The sequence below is a fragment of the Camelus bactrianus genome, chromosome 34 (assembly GCF_048773025.1).
Source record: "Camelus bactrianus isolate YW-2024 breed Bactrian camel chromosome 34, ASM4877302v1, whole genome shotgun sequence".
In the NCBI taxonomy this organism is placed as follows: Eukaryota; Metazoa; Chordata; class Mammalia; order Artiodactyla; family Camelidae; genus Camelus; species Camelus bactrianus.
Genome location: NC_133572.1, coordinates 3,603,372 through 3,627,253, shown reverse-complemented (window position 1 = coordinate 3,627,253; position 23,882 = coordinate 3,603,372). Strand labels below are relative to the sequence as shown.

At 54.4% G+C, this 23,882-nt stretch overlaps 1 protein-coding gene and 1 long non-coding RNA gene across 3 annotated transcripts; one reads left to right on the top strand and one right to left on the bottom strand.

Moving 5' to 3' along the window:
- The first annotated feature begins 787 nt into the window (after nt 1–787).
- On the top strand, nt 788–15,757 carry LOC141575900 (uncharacterized). The gene is made up of 3 exons (XR_012503972.1): nt 788–944; nt 10,490–10,560; nt 15,432–15,757. It is a non-coding gene; the product is annotated as an uncharacterized LOC141575900 (long non-coding RNA).
- Nucleotides 2,272–21,688, bottom strand: KCNA6 (potassium voltage-gated channel subfamily A member 6). 2 transcript variants are annotated; one of them, XM_010964832.3, is made up of 2 exons: nt 16,251–21,688; nt 2,272–2,855 (listed from the first exon to the last, which is right to left on the bottom strand). In XM_010964832.3, the coding sequence occupies exon 1, from the start codon at nt 21,016–21,018 to the stop codon at nt 19,417–19,419; it is 1,602 nt and encodes a 533-aa protein (XP_010963134.3). In that variant the 5' UTR covers nt 21,019–21,688; the 3' UTR covers nt 2,272–2,855; nt 16,251–19,416. The 2 variants fall into 2 exon arrangements, with proteins under 2 accessions (XP_010963134.3, XP_074213478.1); XM_074357377.1 differs by having other exon boundaries at nt 18,377–21,688.
- Between the last annotated feature and the right edge of the window lie 2,194 nt (nt 21,689–23,882).

Here is a 23,882-nt window from a genome sequence, read left to right as displayed (position 1 = left end):
CCTCCTCCAACCCACTGAGTCAGGGGGACAGCATCTGGTAGCACGACTTGGCCGCGAGAGGCTCAGTCTTTCAGGTGACCTGACAGGTAAGGGGGCACAGGGATGGGCTCCTGGACCCACAAATAGCCATCCTGTCTGATGACATCCAACCAGAATGGTAAAGATTCACCAGGCCAGCCGTGCCGGGCCCTGGGAGACTACACCTTTGCTTCCTCTGCTTTGGGAAAGGAGACCCCGTCAACTCCATCCGCCTCTTCCCTCCTTCCAAATCCTCTCACCTGGCAGGAGAAGTCGCACTGAGTTGCTGTCTAGGAGGAAGGGGCAGAGTTGGGCACCGGCCTTGCTCACAGAGCACAGGCCTTTCCTAAAAGCTGGTCTTGGGGAATTAGAAGTCTTCAAGGATGTTGACTGACCCACCACACCAACCCACCAACTCGATTCACCAGACATGGTGGGCAGGCTGGGGAGGGGCACTTGTGCGGGCGTCTGCTGGCTGGTGGCGTCCCCTGGTCCCAGGGCTGCTGAGCAGGTGAAGGGAAGTGGGGACCCACACCTGCCCCTCCTCCCGGGGGTGCTCTGCTCCCTGCAGTGCCGGTGAGCTGAAACCCCGCCTCCTCCCTGCCCCGCCCCACCTCCCAGCATCCCAGGACCGAGGCTGCAGGATTCTGACACAGAGAGTCTGCAGTCGCTGGGAGCCCGTCCAGGACACAGCCCATGTGAGGGGAAAGCTTCAAACAAGGAGAGGAAGAGTAAAGAGAAACAGAAGTCTTTGGCAGAGACAGGAGAGAGTTGAGCCCACGACTGGTGAACGGAGGACGGTGGCGGGGCGTGTGCAGCCACCTGCCTGGGTGTTTCTCTCCCCTGGCGACCTTGTCAAGCACGCATCCATTCCAGGTGTCCCAGAAAGGGACTCATCACTGCAGGGGCTCCCAGGAAGGACTCAGGTGGGTCTTAAGGCTATTCTGGGGGTGGGGTGGGAGGCGAGGGGGTGCAGGGGAGAGGAGACAAATTCAGATGGGAGGTGACAGCTGGGGAGAAGGGCACTTAGCCCCAGGCAGCTGCTGCTGGAGGTGGCTCTGCTCACTCCTGCCAGGCGCTAATGCAGAGCATCCGAGGTGAAGGGCTGGATCTGGGGCTGAGGGTCGGGTGACCACGTCCTCCAGCGCCGTTACCTGACTGTTAGGTGGGGCAGAGCTTGTGGAAAAGATGTGATGGCACATTTCACCAGGAGGCTCTGAGGAGGAAGAGTGGCTGCTGGGGGAGAATGAGAAGAAAGAACCCCGGCACCAGGGAGGCAGCTGCTGCAGGCGAAGGCGAGGGTGATTCCAGCCCGGAAGAGCCCGGGGGAGGGGAGGCTGCTCTCTCCCAAAGGGTCTGGCAGGGCTGGCCTGGGCAGGAAGCAGCTGCTGTGACTCAGGGAGAGGCTGCGCCACCTTGGGCAGCTCAGTCAGCCTCTCTGGGCCAAGGAAAATCATAAAAGTGCCCTCTCCGCTGACCTGAGTGGACTGCTGTGATGCTCAATTGTGAGCTTTCTTTGTGAAGTGGAGGGAGGGAAGGGCACTTAAGTGCAAAGGCCACAGTCACCATCGCCAGAACTTCTTAGACTAGAGGCCCCCAACTCTGGCTGCCCGCTGCAGTCTCTTGAGAAGCTTTGGGGAAAAAAAAATTGCTGCACCTGGACACCGCCCCAGATCAATTACTCACATTGGGGTGGAGCAGGGAGGGGTTAAGACAGCAGCGGGCAGCAGGAAGTGGTAGGTCTTCCAAAGCTTCCCAGGTGACTCCGAAGCCCTGGGGAGGTTGAGACCCACCGCCCAAGCCCTCCCCAGGCTTCCTGAAGATAAGCACGTGCTGCACAGGTCTTAGAGGAGCGGACCCTCGCTCCTCCCAGACAGAGCTCCTCAATCTGCGCTTCTAGGAGGCCTGGCACCTCTGCACTGAACACTCAGTAAAGCAGCCCGGACGCGTCACTGTTCCAGTGACGAGCCTGTCGATTCCCTGCTGCCCTGCAGGGTGAAGGGTCGCACCTGCGGGGACCAGGCTGCCCTGCGCAGCACGGGCAGAGCCCCCAGGAGGGCACATGTCCTCCTCGGACGATACATACAGTTGTGTGCTTCTGTGACAGGGGTGCCCTAGACGGCACATCTCATCCCATGCCTGCTCCACTGGGGTGACAGCTCAATCACAAAGAGACAGATTTCCCAGCCGAAGAGCCTGAGAACCTTAAGATGAAAAGGACACCGTGATGGGTTTACAGCCACAGCGAACAGCACAGAGGAGCCACGTTTTATTGTTTTGTCAACAGATCGTCCAGGCTGCCCTGCCTCACCCGCTCCCTGCTGGCTCTGTTCCATTCCTAAGATCATATAAGCGCACACGCTCACACACACAGACCCCGCTGAACACACACAGGTGGGGATGAAGAGCATTCAGGGGCCAGGAGCTCACACCAGGCGATCGTGCTGCCCGCGAGCATCGCCCGCGCAGCGCTGAATGGCACAGATGATGTCCCGGCTGAACGGCGCCCGGGGATTGGTCCTCTTCGCTCTCTCATTTCACCAGGGCAGCACTGCGCAGCAGGTAAGGGTGAGAATGCTGGAGCCAGACTGCCTGGGGTGCAGTCCCGCCCCCCACTCCACTTACTGGTCGCGCGACCCTGGACCAGCAGCTCCTGTGGAGTGGAGATGCTCGCAGGGGTGCCGGGGGCGTCAAGGAGTCAGCACACGCGACGTTCTCTTCTGCACACGCTATGCTGGGCAAGTGTCTACTGATGCTAATTATTGTTGTTTCTGTTGCTGTTTAGCAAGTAATGTGCTCAATTTCTTCATGCGACTTGACTCTTGCAGGAATACGACCTAAGGAGAGAGTCGTAAGTGTGAACACATGTCTGTATGAGAAACATTCACTGTAGCATCACTTAGAAGAGCAAAAAGTTAGAAAACCTGAATGTCCAGCAAGTGGGGTAGGTTACCAAAATGAAGGTGCATCTACGTGATGGTTATGTGATAAGTGCATGAGAACCTTAGAGGCCGACTGTGAAGGTCTCCCAGGGAACTGCAGCGCGGCCTCAGCAGAGACGCAGGTGCAGAGCCAGAGCGTCTCCGGAAGGAGGACCCCACGAAGCACCAGCACTGGTGCCTCTGGCTGCGGGACTGTGGGGACTCCTCATTTTCTTCCTTATGCTTTTCTGAATGGTACTAATTTTCCATAATGAGCAGATACAGCTTTTAAACTCAGAAAATAAAATGTTTGTTTCAAGCTGTTGGCTCCAAGGTCAGAGAGCACACTTGGAGCCCACCCAGGCTTTCTCTACCCCCGTCCAGGGTTCTGCTGCTTCATGAGGTTGCACCGGCAGTGGGAAGGGAGGCTAACTGAGATGAGGGTGATGAACAGATCCCAAGAAGCACCAGGATCTGGTGCAGCCGTGCAGGACTGGAAACTGGGTCCGAGGGGACCGTGGTCCAGACGTGCAGCCCCAGTGCCCCGGGCTGAGCCGGACAGACCTTTCTATCCAGGGCCACAGCCCGGCACAACAGGACCAGCCCAGCATACGGTCCAACGCCTGCCTTGGGGTCCCTGCCCTTTTGCAGAAGTGGGAACTCTCCCTTCCTTTGTCTTTTCTGCAGGCTCCCCCTGTAAGTGGGGAGCCACAGACCCAGCGGATCCTGGTCAGCATCCCTGCTGGTCTGCATCTCTCACTTCTCCTTAATATAGAAGCGCCTTTTCGTGTCCAGTGTTTTTCCAATTGTAATGCCAAGGCGCTGACACTGCCAACACCAAGGAATGTTTATTTTGCTACTTTGAAATAAAAAAGATCTGGGATCACTTAATAACTAAGATAGACCTCACCTAAGGAAAACAGGAAGGAAGGGAGGCAGGAGGGAAGGCAGGAGGGAGGGAAAGTAAGGGAAAAGTGCAGGGAAGAGATTTCTCATGCTCGGTCTCACAGAAAAAGGATGACATCACTTTCAAAAAGCTGCTGTAACTCACACGGCGTATTTTTAAGTGTCACATTCTGCTCTGATCTTTGTCTGCCAAGTAAGAGGCTGCAGCAGATGACCTCTGAGATGCAACGATTCTATATAAAGCTGAAATTTTAGCTAACTCCAACTCTCTTTTTAAAAGATCGTTCTGGCGTTAGGAGCCAGGCAATAAAGTTTGCCAAGTTATCCAGGGAAGCAGCTGCACATTTAACGAATAGGCTTGAGGAATCACAGAATTTTCAAGCAAAAGCTCAAAAATTGCCTAATCCAGCCACCTCACTGCAGAGTTGAAGTCACCGGGACAGAGAATGATACCAGAAACTAATACACGCCAAGGGCCAGGGAGACGGCCACGCAGGGTCCCACAGCACGTCACTGACAGGTGCCCAGGGTTACATGCTCCCCGTCTTCCCCACAGTCGCCTTGTTCTGACTCGTGGTGGGTTTAAAGAGGAAAGAAACAACCAGACACCAGAACCTCCTCCTCGCAGGCCAAGCCGTCCAGAAGAGGGGCAGATACAAAGGCAACGGCAAGTCAAGAGAATGTCCCTCGGAGGGAAGTCAGCCAGAAGGAAAGACAAATCCCACGTGATGTCACTTACATGTGGAATCTGAAAAAGGAAAAAGAAAAACAGAGAGAGAGGGACAAACAAACTTATCTACAAAACAGACTCACAGACGTAGAAAACAAACTTACGGTTACCAGGGGGAGAAGGGAGTAAGAAGAAATAAATCGGGAGTTTGAGATGTGCAGATACTAACTAATATATACAAAATAGATGAACAACAAGTTTATAGTGTACACCACAGGGAACTGTATTCACTATCTTGTAGCAACTTACGGTGAAAAAGAACACGAAAACAAATATATGTGTGTTCCCATATGACTGAAGCACTGTGCTGCACACCAGAAATTGACACAACACTGCGAACTGACTGTGTTTATATATAAATAAAAGAGAGAGAAGTTACAGCCTCTCTCGTTTTGCCTCTGAGCACAGAAGGGAGAGCCTGGCAGAAAGAACGGAGTCCTGGACCGGCTGGTGGAGGAGCAGACAGGAGCATCAGACCTCTCCAGGGGTGAGAGAGATGGGTCAGAGGTAAGAGCCCTCGGTGACCCAGAACATGCAGCAGAAGGAGCTCCCCGGAGGACTTAAACCCCAGCACAGCAGGAGCCAGGTCCAGCTGGAAGGGGCCAGCGCCTGAAATACTTTGGGAGACGGCAAGGGGGTGTCAAACATGAAAACAGTATTTAAGGAGCATCCATGTTGCTGCAAATGGCATTATGTTGTCAGTTTTTATGGCTGAGTACTATTCCATTGTATAAATATACCACATCTTCTTTATCCAGTCACCTGTTGATGGACATTTAGGCATGGATGCTCCTGGAGAATGTCATTCTAAGTGAAGTAAGCCAGAAAGAGAAAGAAAAATACCATATGAGATCGCTTATATGTGGAATCTAAAAAACAAAAACAAAAACAAACAAACAAAAACAAAGTGTAAATACAGGACAGAAATAGACTCACAGACAGAGAATACAGACTTGTGGTTACCAGGGGGGTGGAGGGTGGGAAGGGATAGACTGGGATTTCAAAATTGTAGAATAGATAAACAAGATTACACTGTATAGCACAGGGAAATATACACAAAATGTTATGATAACTCACAGAGAAAAAAATGTGACAATGAGTGTGTATATGTCCATGAATGACTGAAAAATTGTGCTGAACACTGGAATTTGACACAACATTGTAAAATGATTATAAATCAATAAAAAATGTTAAAAAAAAATAGTATTTAAGAACATGGGAGAGAAGACTGAAAACCCTGGTTACTTATAGCTCCCTGTGAACGTCTGTGTCTTGCGCAGATGGCGAATAAGATTTTATAAACGTGATCGCTAGTAAAGGTTATTCTTGACTGTTTTCATTAAGCGGCCCAATTTAGTGGAAAAAGAACTTGTAAATAGAAATCCATGTCCTAATCTTTGGTCTGGTTAACAGCACACATGGAAGTCATGCGGTCAGCACCAGCAGGCAACACCGTTAAGTCAGTCAGCCGTCCAGCAAAGAGTATCTGAAGTGTGGACATTCACAGGCAGAGCAGAACAGGGACCCCAAGACTAACAAACAAGAACAACTCTTGCAGCTGTTCTTCTCAAAGACTTCTGCTGAAGGAGACTCTGAAGGTCAACAGCGAAGACGTCTTCTTTCACGTCATTCAGACAGAGCCTTATCAAACCACTGACTCTACGAGTCACTGCACACCCTCAAGAGGAATGCGGAAACCTTTAAGCAGGTTGATTAAAAAGCTCCCCAGTCGTCCCCATTTGAGAAAACCTTCACGGTCTTAGGTTTCGTGGACCCAAATCCATCACAAGGAGTTTCAGATCTCTTTGAGTTGCTCAAAATGTGTACCTTGGATTACAGTTTTTGTGGGACATGCATAGAAATTACCCCCAAAAGTGGTGGAGCTTCCGTTAAAAAAATAATAATTTGAATGCCACTGCTTTAGGAAATGAAGGAGGTTTACATGCTGCGGGACTTCTCAGAGCCTTTAACCTTGCGTGCACATGCCTCGTGTGTCTCCAAGAGGCGGTGTTTCTGAAACAAACAATGCCCAGGGAGTCTTTGCCCACGGGAATGGCACGTGAGGCCAGTGCTCTGCAGACCACACGGAGGGACTCTGGCAGAAGGAGCTGTTCTAGGTACCACGGTCAGTTGAGTATCCATCTCAGTAGAAGGCAAAAGCAGGAAGAAGGAAGTGTACTGCAGGGCGGGCGTGACAGAGGCAGGAGAAGAACCTCCCAACAACAGAAGCTGTGAAGCTCCAGCACGTGCCCGTGCAGGGGTCCCGGTTATGGATTCTCTCCGGCAGTGCTTCAGGACAGGCCCGGGATAATTAGGAACTCACCCTAACGCAGGCTGACTTCTGGAAGTCTCTCCCCCTGCTCAGTTACTCCACGTCACTGTGTCTCATTCTCTACGTGTTCATCATGAAGCTGACTGCCTTGCAAACTAAACACATTCCTGAAATGTTGTGTGTAAAGAAATAACGTTCTCTGTAAATCGAGTCACAGTTTCCACCGGCTTCTGTTGTAATTCCAAAGAAGGTGGACCCCAAACACACCACGAAAGGCACGTTTGTGAGCTGCTGGACACTCAAGGAGGTATCTACCTGGGGGTCCTGTGCAGGCGCCTAACGGCTCAGTCCCTCACTCAAGGGCAGCCCAGGAGCCGGGCAAGGAAGGGGCTGAACCATAGGTTCTTTCCACACTCATTTACTCAAGTGCCCAGTTAATTCCTATGTGAGCTGGAAGTCTTCACTGCTCCCAGAGACTGAGTGGGTAAGTCGCCTCATTGCATGTGCTCTTTTTAAAGGAACTTGTCAGAATCCTTAGAGATTCTCTCTCACTGGCTTTTTGAGCATGAAACAAGTCTTCAAGGCTAAAAGGGCATTAAGCCCCTTTCAGTGAGTCGCCTCGGCTGCAGCCAAGTGTCTGATGAGTGAATAGCTGAATTGTGGTCAGTATGAGGTCAGGAAATCTAAACCTACAAAATGAGAGAGATACCATTGTGTATGTATCTCCCAAAAGACCGATTTATGAAAGCTTTGAGTGGTTTCAACTTTCCCAAAGGTCGGCCAATTTTCAGAGGCTGGCTGATGTCTCAGCACCCCACGGAAGGGGCGAAGAACAAAGAGACCACGGAAATAATGACGCCCTCTTACTGGACGCTCGCTACACACCGGGCCGTGTGACGCACCTGGTTAGCGTTACCTCGTTAAATTCCGCCAGCCCCCCTGAGGGATGCTGTATCATCCGACTTTACAGAGAAGAGAACCAAGGCTCAGAGAGGGCCCCATTGTTCCCAAGGCCACACAGCTGCATGGCCAGAGGGTGGTGGCACTGGGTACTGACCCCAGCTTGGCTGACATCACCCCTTCCAACCTGGTTCACAGAGAAACAAGGGGCTCAGAGCCACGTCCCCCTCTCCCATCCTGCTCCACCTGACACGGTGATACACGTGGAAAACGCACTTCCAGCTGCATCCCCCAGACAGTCCAAATGCAGTAAGAAAGAGAGAAATCGGTAAAAGTTTCTTTGAGTTCCCACTTTTGAACCCTCATTTTGAAAAATATCCTGTACTCTCGCCAACAAATAAAAAGGCTCTTTCTTTCCCAAATCTGATCAGCGATCACCACCCTCTCTAATGGCCTGGCATCCCCTTTCCCTCCACTGGGGGAAGGAATTCGGATTGCAGGAAGCTTGCCACAAACCAGGTGACGTTCATTTCCCCACAGACTAGATACACTCATTAGCTATACTGTGGGTTCTTTTTTTTTAGTGTGAAACAAGCCCTCTTCTATTGAAAACACCTCTGCTGGGAAGTGAGTCTATTATTTTCACACACACACACTCAGGTCAAAACTAGCACTTTTTAGAAGTGCGTCTATTGGAAAAAGTGAGGCAGACCAGCGTTAAGACGGGAGGTCCGAGGTGGATTTCCTTTAATCCGAGCTGATTTCATTTTTTCCACACTCCTGGGAAGAGTGAATGTTTTGGGGGGAGGGGAAGGGAGAGGGTTATAGAATCCTTCTAAATTTGGGTTTTCAGAAATGAAAGCTGCCCCATGAGGGATGACCAGCATGAAGTCTGCTTCTCTCCTGGGATCCGAAGGATTCTGAGCCGACAAGTTGCTCGTCAGCTCCCCACTTGAAATCTAGTCCTGAATATTGTAATAAAATTACAAGAAAAGCAGTGAAAAGAGGACAGTCTTATCTGTCTCCCAAGGCAATCATGTTGGACATGTACCCAACTTTACGATCATTTAACTTTTGGCCAATAAACCTCACAGACAGGAGAGTCCCCCGAAGAGCTGAAACTCTCCGGGAAGAATCTAGAAAAAGAGGCAAAAAGGATCTGGGGCTGACCATGGGGTCGTGATGTCCCGCCGACAGCTGACAAGCGCAGAGCATGTGCCGCGGGGCCAGCGACGGCCCGGGAACGCCACACGGCCCCACTTAGGAGCGCCCGCCCTCCACTCTCTCCCGGTCCCGGCCAGCAGGCTCGCGTGAGGTCTAGTTACCTGGCTTCACAGACGTACGAGATCACCCTCAAATCGAAACTATCCGAACACCACAGGTTGCCTTTTTGTCATTTTTATCATTTTAGACGAAAATTCTTAATTGCTTCGCACGTTTGCCCGCCCGCGCAGCCGCACGGAGCCCGTGACGCGGCGCAGCGAGCTGTTGACGCTGTGCGGTCCCTGCTCTCTCGTCTGCAGTTGTGACCGTCTCCTCCCTGCCCTCTCTTCCCCTCTCACTACCTGACAGCCACGCCTCCTGCACCCGTGGGACAGTCCAGCGTGACTCGGGTGACCACGATCACCCAGGAAGGCTTCCGAGAGTGACCACAGGCGCCAGGTGAAGGAGACTGGGAGGCGCCTGCCCTACACGAGGCACCTGCTCAGTCTTTGGTTTTTCCAAACTGTGACAGAAATGCACACGTAGGGAAATTTCTCCCCCCTACAAGAAAATCAACACTGTGGGCGTCGTGCAAAATGAGAGGACACGCAGCCTCTGCGGACACAAGGCAAGAGCGCCTGGCCCTTCCGAAGGGCAGGCTGACGCTGGGAAACCGAAGTGTGGGGCCAAGGAGACCAGACGTGTTGCTTTTCAAAAGAAAACAAAAATCCAGGTCGCCATGTGAAATCTTCCGCTATTTTTGTCTTTTTATTATTATTATTCTTTCCAGCTTTATTGAGATGTAACCATCATATCCAGTATTTCTTAACTTGGCATCATACGTGGCGCACACGTCACAGACTTAGGACCTCTCGTCAGGAGCAACCTCTGAAGCCTCAGCTTAGATGCTCTGTGATGGCTGTTTGGAATTCCACACTTACGGAAAACCGTGTGCCCCAGGAGTGCAGATGCAGAAAACAGTACGACAGGATACAATGCAAGAAGCGAAAGTAAAGTAAAATAAGAGATAGTAAAATAAAATAAAGTAAAAAAAAAAAAATTAAATTAAACAAAAACCAACACGCTTCCAGATGAGTAGCCAGGAAGGCTGGGGGGAGTGAGGACCTGGGCAGACAAAAATGAAATGAAATGAAATGAAATGAAATGAAATAGTAAAGTAAAATAAAATAAAATCGAACAAAACCCAACACACTACGAGCTGAGCAGTGGGTGACTACCAGGAAGGCTGGGGGCAGTGAGGACCGGGCTCCCCACGTGCACAGGTGTGAGCTCCCCCTAGCAAGCATGCCCATCCCCGGAAGGAGGACAGCAGCCCTGCACGAGCCGCAGCTTCTCCCGCCAGCACGCCAGACTCTGCCCTCTTCCCAGCAATGCCAAATTGCCTTAAAGTAGCTGGCGAGCACCTGTCTGATTTCTGGCCCAGCTGCCGTGGCCTCTGGGAACTTCCTTCCTTCTGCCCCTCGTCCTGTGATGCCTAAGTGATCTGTGCCCCAACAGTAACTTCTCTTTCTCCCCCAGGGCAACAAAATGCAGAAAAGAGTCCAGAAGCGGACTTCCGTTTCCCAGGGCGCCCGAGGTCGGCACTGCCGGTAAGAGGCTAACCATCTGCATGCCCTCCTTCCTCTACAAAATATAGACCTCCAGACAGCCCCTGCTTTCCTCCTCCGTGAGTTTCCCGTGGTCCAGAACAAAAACAAGGTAAAGCCCTAAAAAATTAAAGAAACTCTGACTCAGTGAGATGAGATGCCCGGGGTCTGTGCCCAGGTCGGAGCCCGAACGCAAGCCTCTCGCCCAGTGCCAATTACCTAACACTTAGGGGTCCTCCCGTCAACGTCCAGGAGCTGCTTGTCTGACGAAGGGTTTCTGTAGCTAAGCCTGCTGCCTCTGTCCCCTGGAAAGCCAGGGGCAAGGGGTGAAACTCAAAAGCACTTAATTCCATTTCCGAGGGACAGCTCCACCGAGGTGTGGGGTTGGGAGGAGATGAATAAAATTGTTTTTTTAAAATGTTGAGAAAATCCTTAGGCTTCCACTTCCCGTGGGAAAACAGCCTTGTGTTGGAGTCAGAGAATGTGAGTCCTGGGCTCAGCTCTGCCCCAATGGGCTGTGTGACAGGAGGTCACCCACCCCTTTGGTCCCCATCAGTCCCCTCCTTCACGAACAGGGACACTTACACCCCTTCGGGCTCTCACCTCTGTCCATCCATGACCCCGGACGCTGCCCTTCCCGATACCCTGGTGCTCCCAGGAAGGCTTCAGTGAGAGCCCTCGTTCTACTTTGGTCGGAAACTAACCGTTGAAAAACAGATCACCAGTTTAGCCATGTTATTCTTACAAGACCCTTTCAGATTGCCTTGTATTAAACCATGTCTTCAGTGCAATTTATTTAAAGAGATTCTGCCATGAATCCTTTAGGCAAAGAGCCTTCTGGTTTAAAAGCCTGCCATCCTGAGTCTATTTTTATGTCATATTTCATTTAAATGTGGGTTTCAGAGAACAAAACTGCAGTGGGCTGGGCCCCCCCCCCTTTCTTTGAGGGCACAGGTGCTTCCACTGGTCAGTGTCACTGAGGCCCCCTTGGATGTCTGGTAGAGGGTACTGCCTGTAAACACTTAAACTTGCAGCTCTGTTCGAGCCTGACAGCCACCAAGTGGGGCGAGTGGAATTCACATCCTCATTTTGCAGATGGCAAAAGTGAAGCTTGGAGAGGTTTAAAGGAGGTACAGCTGACAGACGGTGATTCAGACCCAAATTCTCTGACTCCAGAAGCAAGGAAGCCTGGAAGCTCTGAATTCAGAACGGGGAGGGCAGTCCTGGGGCCCCTCCCTGGGCCAGGTCCCCCGGGGGGAGCGGCAGTGGCTGTGGGAGTGAGCTGAGCGTGCGCACAGCCTTCTGGCCCGAGTCGGGACCCCCGAGGGGCTTCAGTCACAGCGGAAGGAAATGGAGACCCCAGGGGTCGGCGAGCCCGCTTCTTCCCACCCAGGGTCCCCTGTCTCCTCTGCCTGAAAGGAGAAGGGGAAGCAAGAACATGCTGAAGGGATGCCACAGGGCACCCCACCTACAGAGGGGAAAGGGCAAGGGGACATGGAGGTGGCTGGGGAACACAGGGGGCGCTGAGGGAAGTGGGATTTGGAAGCCACTAGAACAGTGCAGGAAGACGCTGAGCCGGGTCCGGTTATGGGATTGGTCCTGAGGGTTTACTGCGAGACCCTGCGTTGGCCCCAGGGAGGAGGACGCCAGGAAGCATGTGAGGAAGGCTCTAGCAAGTGCCAGCCCCTGAGGATGCTAACACGTGAGGGGAGGAGGACCATGGCGGAGAGAGGAGGGCTCTGCAGAAAGACGCACAGGCAGCGCTGTGCCTTCCAAGCCGAGCGAGAAGAGCACAGGATGCCTTCTGTTTCCATCAAAGGACAAGCCGGCACAGAAATAAAAGCCTATGGACACATTTAGGAACCATGAATTCATTCTCCTTCTGGCTTAGTACCAATCAGACCCTCGCTGTGTTCTGCTCGTTACGTCTTCCCTGAGGGTGACGGACCGCAACACACGGCAGCTGTGCGCCCTTGAACCTGCCCTCTGAGCCTCCACTGTCTTACCTCCCAAAGAGGAAAACAACGTCTAGCCTACCCATAGTAATCACCCCAACCTCTGTACAGCGCCTCCATGTGGCTGCGTGTCACACCGCACGCATCTTGCTACACAACGTTACATAGTACATAAACATCGCATGTATATGAACTCCGCTAACCCTCAAAAAGCTCTGAGAGATTGTCACTGTGATTATGCATCCAATTTACAAAGGAGGAAATTGAGGCACAGAAGGGTTTCAGAATTTGCTTGATGCCACCCAGCAGGTAAGTGGCAGAGATGGGACTTGAACCCAGACTGTCTGGCCCAGCGTCTGGGCTCCTAACCTCTGTCACACACGCCAAGTCTGAAGGCCCTGGGCGTGTTTTAGATGCTGTTTAAAATGAACGGTGCCCTTCTCATCCTTGTTAGGACGACTCCCACGGGGGAGGGTGGATGCCCCAGGGCGGGTGGCGCCCCAGTCTTAGATCCTGGAGGAGGGGGAGGCGTGGCCCGGCCCCTCCCAGCTGCAGGGCTGTCTTCCTCGGTTCTTTTCCGAAGCAGAATGTCTCTGCTGCCAAGAGCGGGTTTGTCTGTCTCCTGGAGACAGCGGTTGTCAGGCCCTGGGAGGAAGCAAGCACGTCAAAAATAGCAGCGGCGGCAGACTGCGCGCTGCAGCCCCCTCACCCCGCCGCCGGCTTACTCGCCAGAGCGCCGGGGTCTGTCTGCTCGCCCTGCACCTGGGACGGAGGTCACTTAAGGTTCCAAGATGTTTTTTACCGTCAGGCAAAGAGTGTCTGCTGGGTCCCTGACAGACTCAAAAAAAAGCTACTTCATAGTAACCATGATGAGGCAAGCATCATGTTAAAAAAAAAATCGTCATAAACCCCACCAGGGCGGGGTCCCCAGTAGTTTAGGCAATGGCCAAGGTGAGACCAGCACTGATGGAGTTTACTACAGTGTACGCCCCTTTTTCCCTTCTGTTCTGGGATCGAGCAGTCACTGTCCTGTTTGGATAACCTTTCCAAAGTGGTCACCAGTAGGTTTCCACCCCCTCGTTAGGGCTCCAAGGGGATGAGGACCCAGTCAGGACAGAGAGGCGGGGTGAACTCCTTTCTCCAGGAGTTCAGAGCAGGGGGAGGTGGAGGAAATGACAACCCCCAACCCCACAGGAACCTGCAGCCCAGAACAGGAGTGGTCCATCGGGGGACACAGTAACCAGAGGGCTAAGAGCCCATCTGCCCTGATTCCCAGTAGCCCACAACTGGGAGCCTCTTCTTCCCCCAAAACCCTGGGCCCCAGGCCTATTCTGCCCCTGGAGAGCCGGGCAGCCCCTGGGCTCAGCATCCAGTGCGATGGAGAGAGCAAACCTGCAGTTTAAAGAACGGATTTCTTTCCCTTCCCTAAGTGACCCTGACAAGCTAGAATTAGACCCAGTTTTGCTTCCCGGGGCAATAACGCACAGTCACAGCCCATCAGAGCCAGCACGGCGGCTCCAGGCAGATGGTCCCTGGAGGACAGAGTTCCCTGGGAATCCGTCTTGGCGTATATGCAGAGATGCCAGGGAGGGGACAAGACACTGCCAAAGCCAGAGCTCAGCCCGTTGAGGGAAGGCAGGATGAGCAGCAGGACTGGAAGGTGTCACATGACAAAAACATCAAGGGGCAGGTGTTGGGGGGGATGAGTGAGCGAAAGGCAAGTAAGAGCAAGAGGAGACGGGCATCTGATGAGCCTCCTGCAGGAGGACGTGCTAAGGGAAGACTCTGACCCCCACTTCTTCTGTTTACGGAAGCGTCAAAGTGGGGCCCCATCAGCAGTGTGATGGCTCAGAGGGTCAATGACGGCCGCAGGGAGGAGGCTGGGGAGGAGGCCGGGAGGGTGCCAGCTTGCCTCCTGTGCAGGTTCCTGAGGAATTCCGAGTTTACAGCACAGAGACCAGGTGGGGTCTTCTGGTTTGTCTGTGAGCTTTTGGTTGCTTTCGTTTTGCCAGCGAAGCGTAAGCCCGCTGGGCAGCTGCACCACCCTCGTCCTCCGCAGTGCTGATGCTGCTCAGCTCGCGCTACCCAGGCCCTGCAGGGGCTGGAGGCGGCTCCGCCCGCCTTCAGAGCAGAAAGAAAGGGGCGTGTCAGTCCCACAGCGGCTTCACTGTCAAAATTCAAAGCAGACAAACAGCTCTTGGAGGTGCGTGCGCGTAGCACGGAGCAAGTGCTTGAAAGCTCTAAAGTGTCCCCACGTGGCGGGGGAAAAGCTCCCATCCCATCCTGGCCCTCAGTCTGGCCCGTGTGTAGAGAGGCTTGACTTGTAGGTGTCTAAAACCAAACCACCTCCCAGACAAGACAGGAAGCTCCTCGGCTGGTAGCCTCATGTCATTAAAAATAATAGTAACTCAGAGAGGTTTCTTGGTTAACTTTGAGGAAACGCCCACCGCCTCCGAAAGCTTCCTGGTGCAGGTGGGACCCGCCTGCAGGGCCCCCAGCAAGGAGGCGCGCAGCCCTCCTCATGGACGGGGCGGCAGGTCTCAGCCCGTCCTGTCACACGGTGTCCCCTGCGCCTCACATCACTGAGATTTCCGCCCTGTGCTTTTACTCTGCCTCAGTGCACACGAGAGCGGCGGCTGGATGTTCCGGGAGCCCGGGAGAGAACGAAGGGCAGTCAGAAGGCACCCCTGGGTGAAGGCCATTTCCAGGCTAGTTTTGCTCCGTGCCTTCCTCCTGAGGCCTCCTTTCTGGGTTCACCTCACTGTTTCCACTGGGCCTTTGTCTTGAGCCTTTCCGAAAGTTTTTTAAGGCTGGGGAAGCCAGAGGAGGGCATATTCCAGGGCTATACAAGCAAAGTACTTACCCAAAACATATCAGTTTCATTCCCCCTCTCTCTCTTTCTCTATTTTATCTTTACAGATTTGGGAAATTCCATCAGAGACATTTTCTAAACCCACAGCGACCTCACTCGCTGCGGAAGCCCCCGACTCTCCCCACAGAGGTGAGAACCGCAGGAAAGGAGGGCGCGCTGAGATGGCAGGAGAAAGGGGGTGCTCCGGCCGGAGAACAACCTTCTGAGCAAGCGCCCTCGGTGGTCACATCTGTCCTAGAGCCCCGAGGGCGCCCGCCACAGAAAGGCCCCCAGGCGCTCCCAGACCGTGAGGCGGCGAGAGAGGGAGCCCGCTGGAAGGACACACAGGGAAGGAAGAAGAGGTTAAAACAGCAGGTGGGAGAAAACCAGAAATGCGGGAAGAAGGCAAAAAGGCAGAGAAAGGGAGAGTGAATAGAGGAAGGAAAGGGGGAAATGCGGAGAAAAGGGGGCTGGTGAGGCGGGGATTCGGGCAGGGCGGCAGCAGTGAGGGCGCAGAAACGGGAAAGGAGAGCAAAGTAGATGCAGTCAAGAATACACGGGGGGTGGAGGGCACAGCTCAGGGGCAGAGCACAAACTTCACGTGCACGAGGTCCCAGGTTCAATCCCCAGGACCTCCATTAAAAAAATAATTTGTATCTAAATAAGTAGACCTAATTACCTCCCCTCCAATAAAGCTTAAAAATAATCATCATAATTTTTTTTAAGATTTAAAGAGATACACAGAAAGAGAGCGAGGTGGCCGCTGAGGAAAGGCAATAAAGCCTCCACTCTCCCCATATGCACGCTCTCCTGCCCCCCCCCCAGCCCTGTTCTCATTTGGCCTGAGGGACCGCGCCAGAAGGAAATTCCCCAACAGGAGAACCTACCTCAGATGCAAACCAGGCCAGCTGTCCCCATCTCTCCTGGGGACGGTCAGGCAGGAGGAACAGCCCACGCCTCAGCCGAGCCTGGAGGATCCAGGAAGACCCCTGGGAGCTCCTGCTGGCCTGAGCCAGGTGTGACGTTGTTGGATGGCCTGAGCCCCGCTGCTGGCAGCTGTGGGACTGCCACCCCAGCTGTCACGGCAACACTGGGCGCAGAGTCTCTCAGTGCTCAGGGGGCAAAGTCCACACGGAGAGGCTGAGAGTCAGAGGGGCATCGCTTGGCAGAATCCTTCCCAGAAACCAGGTCAGCGCACAGCCTCTCAGCTTTTCTTTGACGTCTTAGGAAGAATCACCCGTGAGCTTGCTCCCAGGAGCCAGACTGTCCCCTGGGAGGAAGGAGTACACTTCTCCGTCTCTCTAAGAGCTGGGAGGAGCCTCCCTCCGAGGCCGTGAGATCCCCTCGGTGCAATTATGGACTAAAACTAGTCTGACTCTCAGTGCGGTTCAGCCTGGCTGCCTCTGGAGAAGCCAGTCTCCTCCAAGGCCGTTTTGGAAAAGATAATGTGGACACTGGTTTCACTGGCAGTTGCTTAGCATTCAAGTTTCTGAAGACTCGGGGGTGAGATGAGGCAGCTTCCGTGACTGGGCAGGGAAACCGGGAGGAAAGGTCTGGGGAGGAAGCTTTGGGGCCCTACACCCCCTCACTTTCTGAAGGTCATGCAGCCCTGTCCTGGCACTACCGGCCCTTAAGCCCATATGTGGGAGGTGTCCCCACTTCAGAAGCTGGGAGTATGTAGTCTCCCATTCTCCCTTGTTGCCCAAATCAGACGACAGGGAGAACCATCTGGAAGGTTGCTACGGCAACCAGAGTCCCTGGAGAGCCCCACTCTCCATAAACCCTTGACTTTCAGGCATGCTCTGACTTGAAAAGGAAATGGTGAAGAGGATGAGGACACATACACATACAGAGACACGTGCATACACGTTCCAACATTTACCCTGGGCCACGAGCCTCCCTTCTGCCTCTGGGGGGGGGGCCCTTCTCCTCCCCTGAATAGCCAGGAGTAACTGAAGAGATTGGGAACACCAGCACCTTACGGCCTCAGACATGGCAGATGTCTGAATCATGAGCATCTCCTACTGCATTTCAGGTTTGGAGAAGCCAAGCTGTCAATCAAGATGGTGTCTGGCTCTGGAAGGATCCCAATGAATCTGTCCAAAGAGCATCCTCCTTGCTGAAGGGTAAGAAGAAGGACCGAGGCCCAGTTCAAGAGGCTAAGGAGGGGTGGAAAGAGCTAAGGGCCCAGAATGGCATGTCTGTGGGCTCTGGATGCAAGGCAGGAACTCTGGGTGGGGGGATGCCTTGCCTGCGAGAGATGGGGAAACAAGGTAATGAACTAGAAATCATTACTAAAGTTCACACATTTGCATAGCATCATTCCCAGCTCCCCAGATGAGTTCACAGGACATTCCCCATGAGGTGCGGGGGGGAGACATTAATGTTCCCATTAAATGGGGGGGGGGGAACTGAGGCACAAGGAGGAACCATGGCACCCAAGTTACCCTGTAAAGTGTGGCAAAATCCAGATTTAGATCTGGCACTCACACGAGCCACAGTGTCTCTCAGGAAAACCCTCAAGAGACTGTCCCTCATAAGCTGCTCTTCGAGAAAATATTTTGTAAAAAAAAAAAAATTCTCATCCAAGAGTCTTAGAGCCGAGATTATAAAATTTAAAACATGTTAACAGTCCTTTTGGTTTCTGAACTGCACCCAGGAGAGCTCAGAACAGTAAATCACAGTTTATCAAGGCAACACATGAATGACAATGTTACGAGGCGAAAGAGGAGGGGAAGCGGGCAAGTGGGACAGAAGGAGGGGCTCATGATGGAAGACGATGGCTTAGTGCAGGTGGGACCGCCACGCCGTCACCTCACCAGTGAGAGCAGTTTACAGCTGCTCCAAGGGCCAGAGCAGGAGCATGTTTGCTTGACTCAGCAAAAAATCTCTAACAGGGAAGCTGTCAGCAAAGGAATAATGTGTCTTCCTTACTCTAAAGCACCTATTTCATTGCCTATAAAATAGGAAGAAAAAAAACCCACCCACACTAGCATCCCATATGTGCTTTTACCTGTCTGTGGATTTAAGCTGGAGTCCACTTTTGAAAGCCTTCAACTGCAATCCTACTTCAAATTCCCAGGAAGAAGAGTGGGAGGGCTGGGGGAAGTGAGGGACAGAAATTTGCTGTCGGTGACAAGATTCCTCTGCACCCCACACCCCAAGGTGGCATCGTCTAATCTTCAGATAAGCAGTCAAGCCAGGTGCCTGACTCTAGTCAGCTGTGTCTCCAGGCTCTGTGCCTCCCCCTTTTCCAGCTCCTTGCCCAGGAAGGCACGTGCACGTAAGAAGACTTATTTGGCTCTGAGAGGGAACCCTCCTGGAAGCTACAGTCAGGGGATCAGAGTGAGGAGGACTAAGTGTGGACCAAAGATTGATGTCCACTGCACCAGATGCCACCTGGAGGAATCCATTGACCCCTTTGGTTCGAGATTGACTCTAAGATCCTCCAAATAGCCAAGCCTAATTGTAGTTTCTCTAATTCCAACCAAGATTAGAGATGAATAACATAACTTGAGGCTGTGCAGCTGAAAGCTCTACCAAGGGTCCGGTGTTCTAGGGCACTGGAGGAAAACGGCAGGATGGGTACTGTTTCTATCCACCAGCGTCTGCTAGTTACCGTGTGGCCAGAAGCGAAGACAGGTGCATGCCCCAAAGCAAAGGATGCTAAGGAGAAACAGGACCAAGGGGTGCCTGGTTTCCATCCTGGTGACATTTCTGTTCCTAGAGATATTACAAGTCCCAGACATGAAAAGTCAGAGTCTTGAGGGAAGGTCAGATGGAAAACTCATCCATGTGACAGAAGATGGGCATGAATGGGTGGCACCGTTAGAATTTCAAAACTGTCACTTAGATGGATAAACCTTGGATGCTGCAGGGGTCAGGTAACAAGGTTGACAGTCCAGGTATATGGTTCTGGCGCCAACCGCTGGATGTAGGGGAGGGAGTCAGAAGTCAACAGGAGCTGAGGTGCAAGTAGTGGAGGATGAGAAGGAACCCTAAGGGATCATTTTGCTCTGTGTCTTCCTTCTGTGCAGGCGCTGCCTGTATCTATCAAACCTCAGTGAGCATTCGTTTCTCTGCATACCCCCGATGTGGAGTGGGAAGGTAGCTGGGTCTCCGCTCCCGGGTGGCCTCAGAGAATTCAGGTTTGCCAAGTCCATTGTCAGCTGCCTTCAGGTCTGGGGTAGGCTGCCCACAGGTGACATGAGTATACTGGCCCTGCTCCTCCTGCTCGGTCTCCCGGTGGTAGAAGTAGTTGAAGTTGGAGACGATGACGGGCACGGGCAGGGCGATGGTGAGGACACCGGCGATGGCGCAGAGCGAGCCCACGATCTTGCCCCCCACTGTCATGGGGTACATGTCCCCATAACCTACAGTGGTCATCGTAACCACTGCCCACCAGAAGGCATCCGGGATGCTGGGAAAGAGTGAATCGTCATCATCGGCCTCCGCGAAGTAGACGGCGCTGGAGAAGAGGATGACTCCGATGAAGAGGAAGAAGATGAGCAGCCCCAGCTCCCGCATGGAGGCCTGCAAGGTCTTGCCCAGGATCTGCAGCCCCTTGGAGTGGCGGGAGAGCTTGAAGATGCGGAACACGCGGACCAGGCGGATCACTCTGAGGATGGCCAGGGACATGGCCTGCTGCCCGTTCTGGCCGCCGCCTCCGCTGGCCGACTGCTGCTCCTGCTGCTGCACCAGCTCGGTGCCCAGCGTGATGAAGTAGGGGAAGATGGCCACCAGGTCGATGATGTTCATGATGTTGCGGAAGAAGGCCGGCTTGCTGGGGCAGGCGGAGAAGCGCACCAGCAGCTCGAAGGTGAACCAGACGATGCACAGCGTCTCCACCAGAAAGAAGGGGTCCGTGAAGAAGGAGCCCCCCAGAGTGCTTAGCGAGGATGAGCCCCCTGCCACCATCCCCCCGGGGGTGATGCCGGGGTGAAACACGTATGAATCGTCATCCTCCTCCTCTTCCTCCTGACTGCCCCTGGACGCCGGGGAGACTCGGCCCACATCACCACCATTGCTTCCACCTCGGCCGTCTGCACGGAACTGGGGCAGCGTCTCCAGGCAAAAGATGACGATGGAGATGAGGATGACCAGGACCGAGACGATGGCGATGCCCCGGGCCGGCCCCGAGCTCTCGGGGTACTCGAAGAGCAGCCACACCTGGCGCTGGAAGGGCTGGGAGGGCAGGGGCTTCTCGTCCACGCCGCCTTCGGGCAGGCAACCCTCGTCCTCGCGGAACGCCGCCAGGGCCTCGTCCCCCAGCTGGTAGAAGCGGATCTCCTCCAGGAAGATGTCCAGCGGCACGTTGACCGGCCTCCGCAGCCGGCCCCCCGACTGGTAGTAGTAGAGGATGGCGTCGAAGCTGGGCCGGTTGCGGTCGAAGAAGTACTCGTTCCTCAGCGGGTCGAAGAAGCGGACGCGGCGGCCGGGGTCCCCCAGAAGCGTGTCGGGGAAGAGGGACAGGGTGCGCAGCTGCGTCTCGAAGCGCAGCCCGGAGATGTTGATCACCAGCCGCTCGCTACTACAGCAGCCGCCGCCGCCGCCGCCGCCGCCGGCCTCCGGGAAGTCTCCCGCATCCTGTTGCTCCCCCTCCGGTCCCCGGACCTCCCCCGGCGCCGCCAGCGTAAGGGATTTCTCTGATCGCATGTCCCCTCCGTGGTGTGCGCCCCGCCACCAGGACGGCGCCCACGACACGACCCCCGGAGCGCGGCGCCGCCTCCCAGCTCTCGGGGGCGCCCTCTTTTCAGGGTGGGGCTCGCGCTCCTCCCGGCTCGCGGTCCGACCGGGCGGGGTCCCTGAGCCCCGAAGCCCTGGTCTCCGCTGGGTTAGGTCTGGGGAGGTGACCTGGGCGCGGAGGGTTCAGCTCCGCGCCTCCAGTTATCCGCGCCTGCTGCGAGCTAGAGCTGGGGGTACCTGGAACCGCAGCCCGGCGCGTGTGCCGCTGGACGCCCGAAAAGACCGTGGCTTCGCCCCCTGCCCCGCCCCGGACTGGGCTCGGGGCCGCAGGGCTCCGCCCCCCCCGGACGGGTCGGCACGTCCCGGCTCCCGCCGCACTCCTCCGGCAGCTCCAGACCCCGGGCCGCCGCCGCGGGGACCCAAGCGCCAGATGCACCGCCCCCGGGTTCGGCCAAGACTCCTGGCGGGGCTCGGCCTCCGCCCTACGGCCACCGCGGGCGCCGCTGGCCAAGGTCGCCGCTGCCGCCGCCACGGCCTCCCTCGGAGCCGCGCCGCCGGCCTGCGAGAGGGCCCCGGGGCCGCCACGGAGCCGGGGTGCGCGGACCCACCGCCCCAGCGCTCGCGCCGCCGCCGCCGCCGCCGCCGCCGCCGCCGCCGGCTCTGCGCCCTGCCCTCCCTTCCCAACGCGCTCCCGCGAGTGACGTGGCAGGCCCCGCCCGCCGCCCCCTCCCCGCCCCCGGCCGCCGCGCGCCCCCCGCCCCGCCGCCGCGCGCTCGCCTCTCCCGCGGCCTTTCCCGCGCTCGCCCGGCACGCCTCTGCCTCCCGCACCGCCGCAGCCGCGGCCCCCTGAACGGGCGCGGGCGCCCTAGTACCACGCCCCCCGCCCCTGCAATTCGCTTTGGCTCTTCTGGGCTTACGGCGTTGACCTGCGCAGTGCATTTCATCAATGAGAAAACACCCCGCCCCGCTCCCCCCGCATCCCCCGCGCCCCGCACCGAGCTCTGTGCCTCCACTCACCCAGAAATTTAATGAAAAAATCAAATCCTATTTCGTCCTTCTGTATTTACGAAGGCCCATTTGCCAACTCCTTCAATCTCTACTTTAAAAAAAAAGGAAGCATCTTTTGCTCTCTGGAGCACTTCCAATTTAAATTGTACTCCAGTGTCAGTCCCCAGAGAATCCCATGGCTCCCTTTGCAAACATGGGAGGGCAAGGCTGTCATTCTCCTAGGACTGCAAAGTGATAGCACAGAAAAGGGTGAGAAGTCTCCCACTGCCTGTCCCATCGGAAGTTTTCCAAGGAAGTCCTGGGGTTTGGGACAGCAGCTCCAGTGAAGAAAGAACCTGCCGTCTCAGGTACCATAGCCCAGGGAAGTACATCCTGGAATGCACTTGCTCCCAGCCTCCCTGGAAACAACTCTGGAGTGTCTGCTTAATGCGCAGTCCAGGAAAAAAGGGGAGGGGGCAGGGGGCGTGTAAGAGTGCTGGAACTGTTAGCTGCACTTCCTGAGCATCTAGCATGTGCTGGCCCCGTCTGGGTGCTTCCCCTGCACCATCTCACTGACTCCTCGCAGTCCTATGAGGAAGTTGGCCTCTGCACCTGGGTCATGTTGCAAGGAAGGCCACCTGGCAGTGTTTGGGTAGGGACCAAAGTTTGTTGTAGAGACTCCTCCCTTAACCCTCCAGGAGGGAGGAGGTAAGAATGGTTTTCCTACGGCCAGAGACTGGTAGAGTCTTTGGTCACTAGATCGGACAGGTTGCAGTCTGGTGGGGGAGCTTTGGTCTGATCTTTTCACACTGCTGCTTTCATGGGAAAATTTGACATTTGCTTCCCTGTGCCTCAGTGTCCGCCTTTGGGGGTGGCTATGGACAGAAGAAGTTGTCTGACAGCCAGGTGTTTTTGTGTAGCTTCTTGTGCAGATAAGGTCATTGGTAAGAGTTCACTGATGACCGTGATGGGAAGGATATGCAAAGGTACTCTCAAACCACAAGATTCGTGTACGAGTTCTTTGTATGGCACAGAGGGTTTTAAAACCACAGCGGTTCACTCCCAGTGGGGTGCAGGAGGAGTAGGGCACTAAGTTTCCTGGATGTGCAGGGCGGAGGCCAAGCTGTGAGTGGGTAGGAGACAGACTACCACCTTGCTGTGTGTTCACTCCCTAGTCTGCCCCTCATCAAGCCTCAAGAAGGTGGGCAATCGTTTCTGCTGCTTTTCTATGCTTGTTCTATTAATTTCCACTCCCTCCTCTCACCTTGCAGGTTCCAGTGAACAGGGAGACAGCGAGTGTGCCCAGTCACCCAAGTCAATATTTTTCCCATTCACAAACTATGTAATTAAGCAGTTCAAACTTTGCACTAGTGATTTGCTCCATTCAAAAAAAAAAAAACACTTTAAGAAAAAGAAAAGGGAACCTACAAGTGCAATATAGAACATACTCTTCTTTTTTAACCCTTGTCCAATTATCTGTAACTATTTCCTGGGTTGTAAATTGACTGCCATGATTCCTTTTGTCTTTGACGGTCAATTCTTGTAACATGTTTGTTTTCATCATGGCCATTCTTGTTTACGAGGTAGTCAACTAGGGCAGCAACTCTTCAAAACAAACCTCGGAGAATCATGGGAAGGAGCCTGACTTCTGCCAGAAGGATGCCCAGCCTAACACGGTGGTGGGAACAGCCCTCTGGGTGCCGCTTGGGCTAAGACTGCCAAGCTGCCAGCAGAGCTGATGCTCTGTGGTTACCTTCACGTCAGGCGTCAGGAGAGGTTTCACTGTGCGCGGGGAGGTCCCCCTGGAGGGAAAACCCATTAGCAAGTTCATGAATCAGACTTCTGTT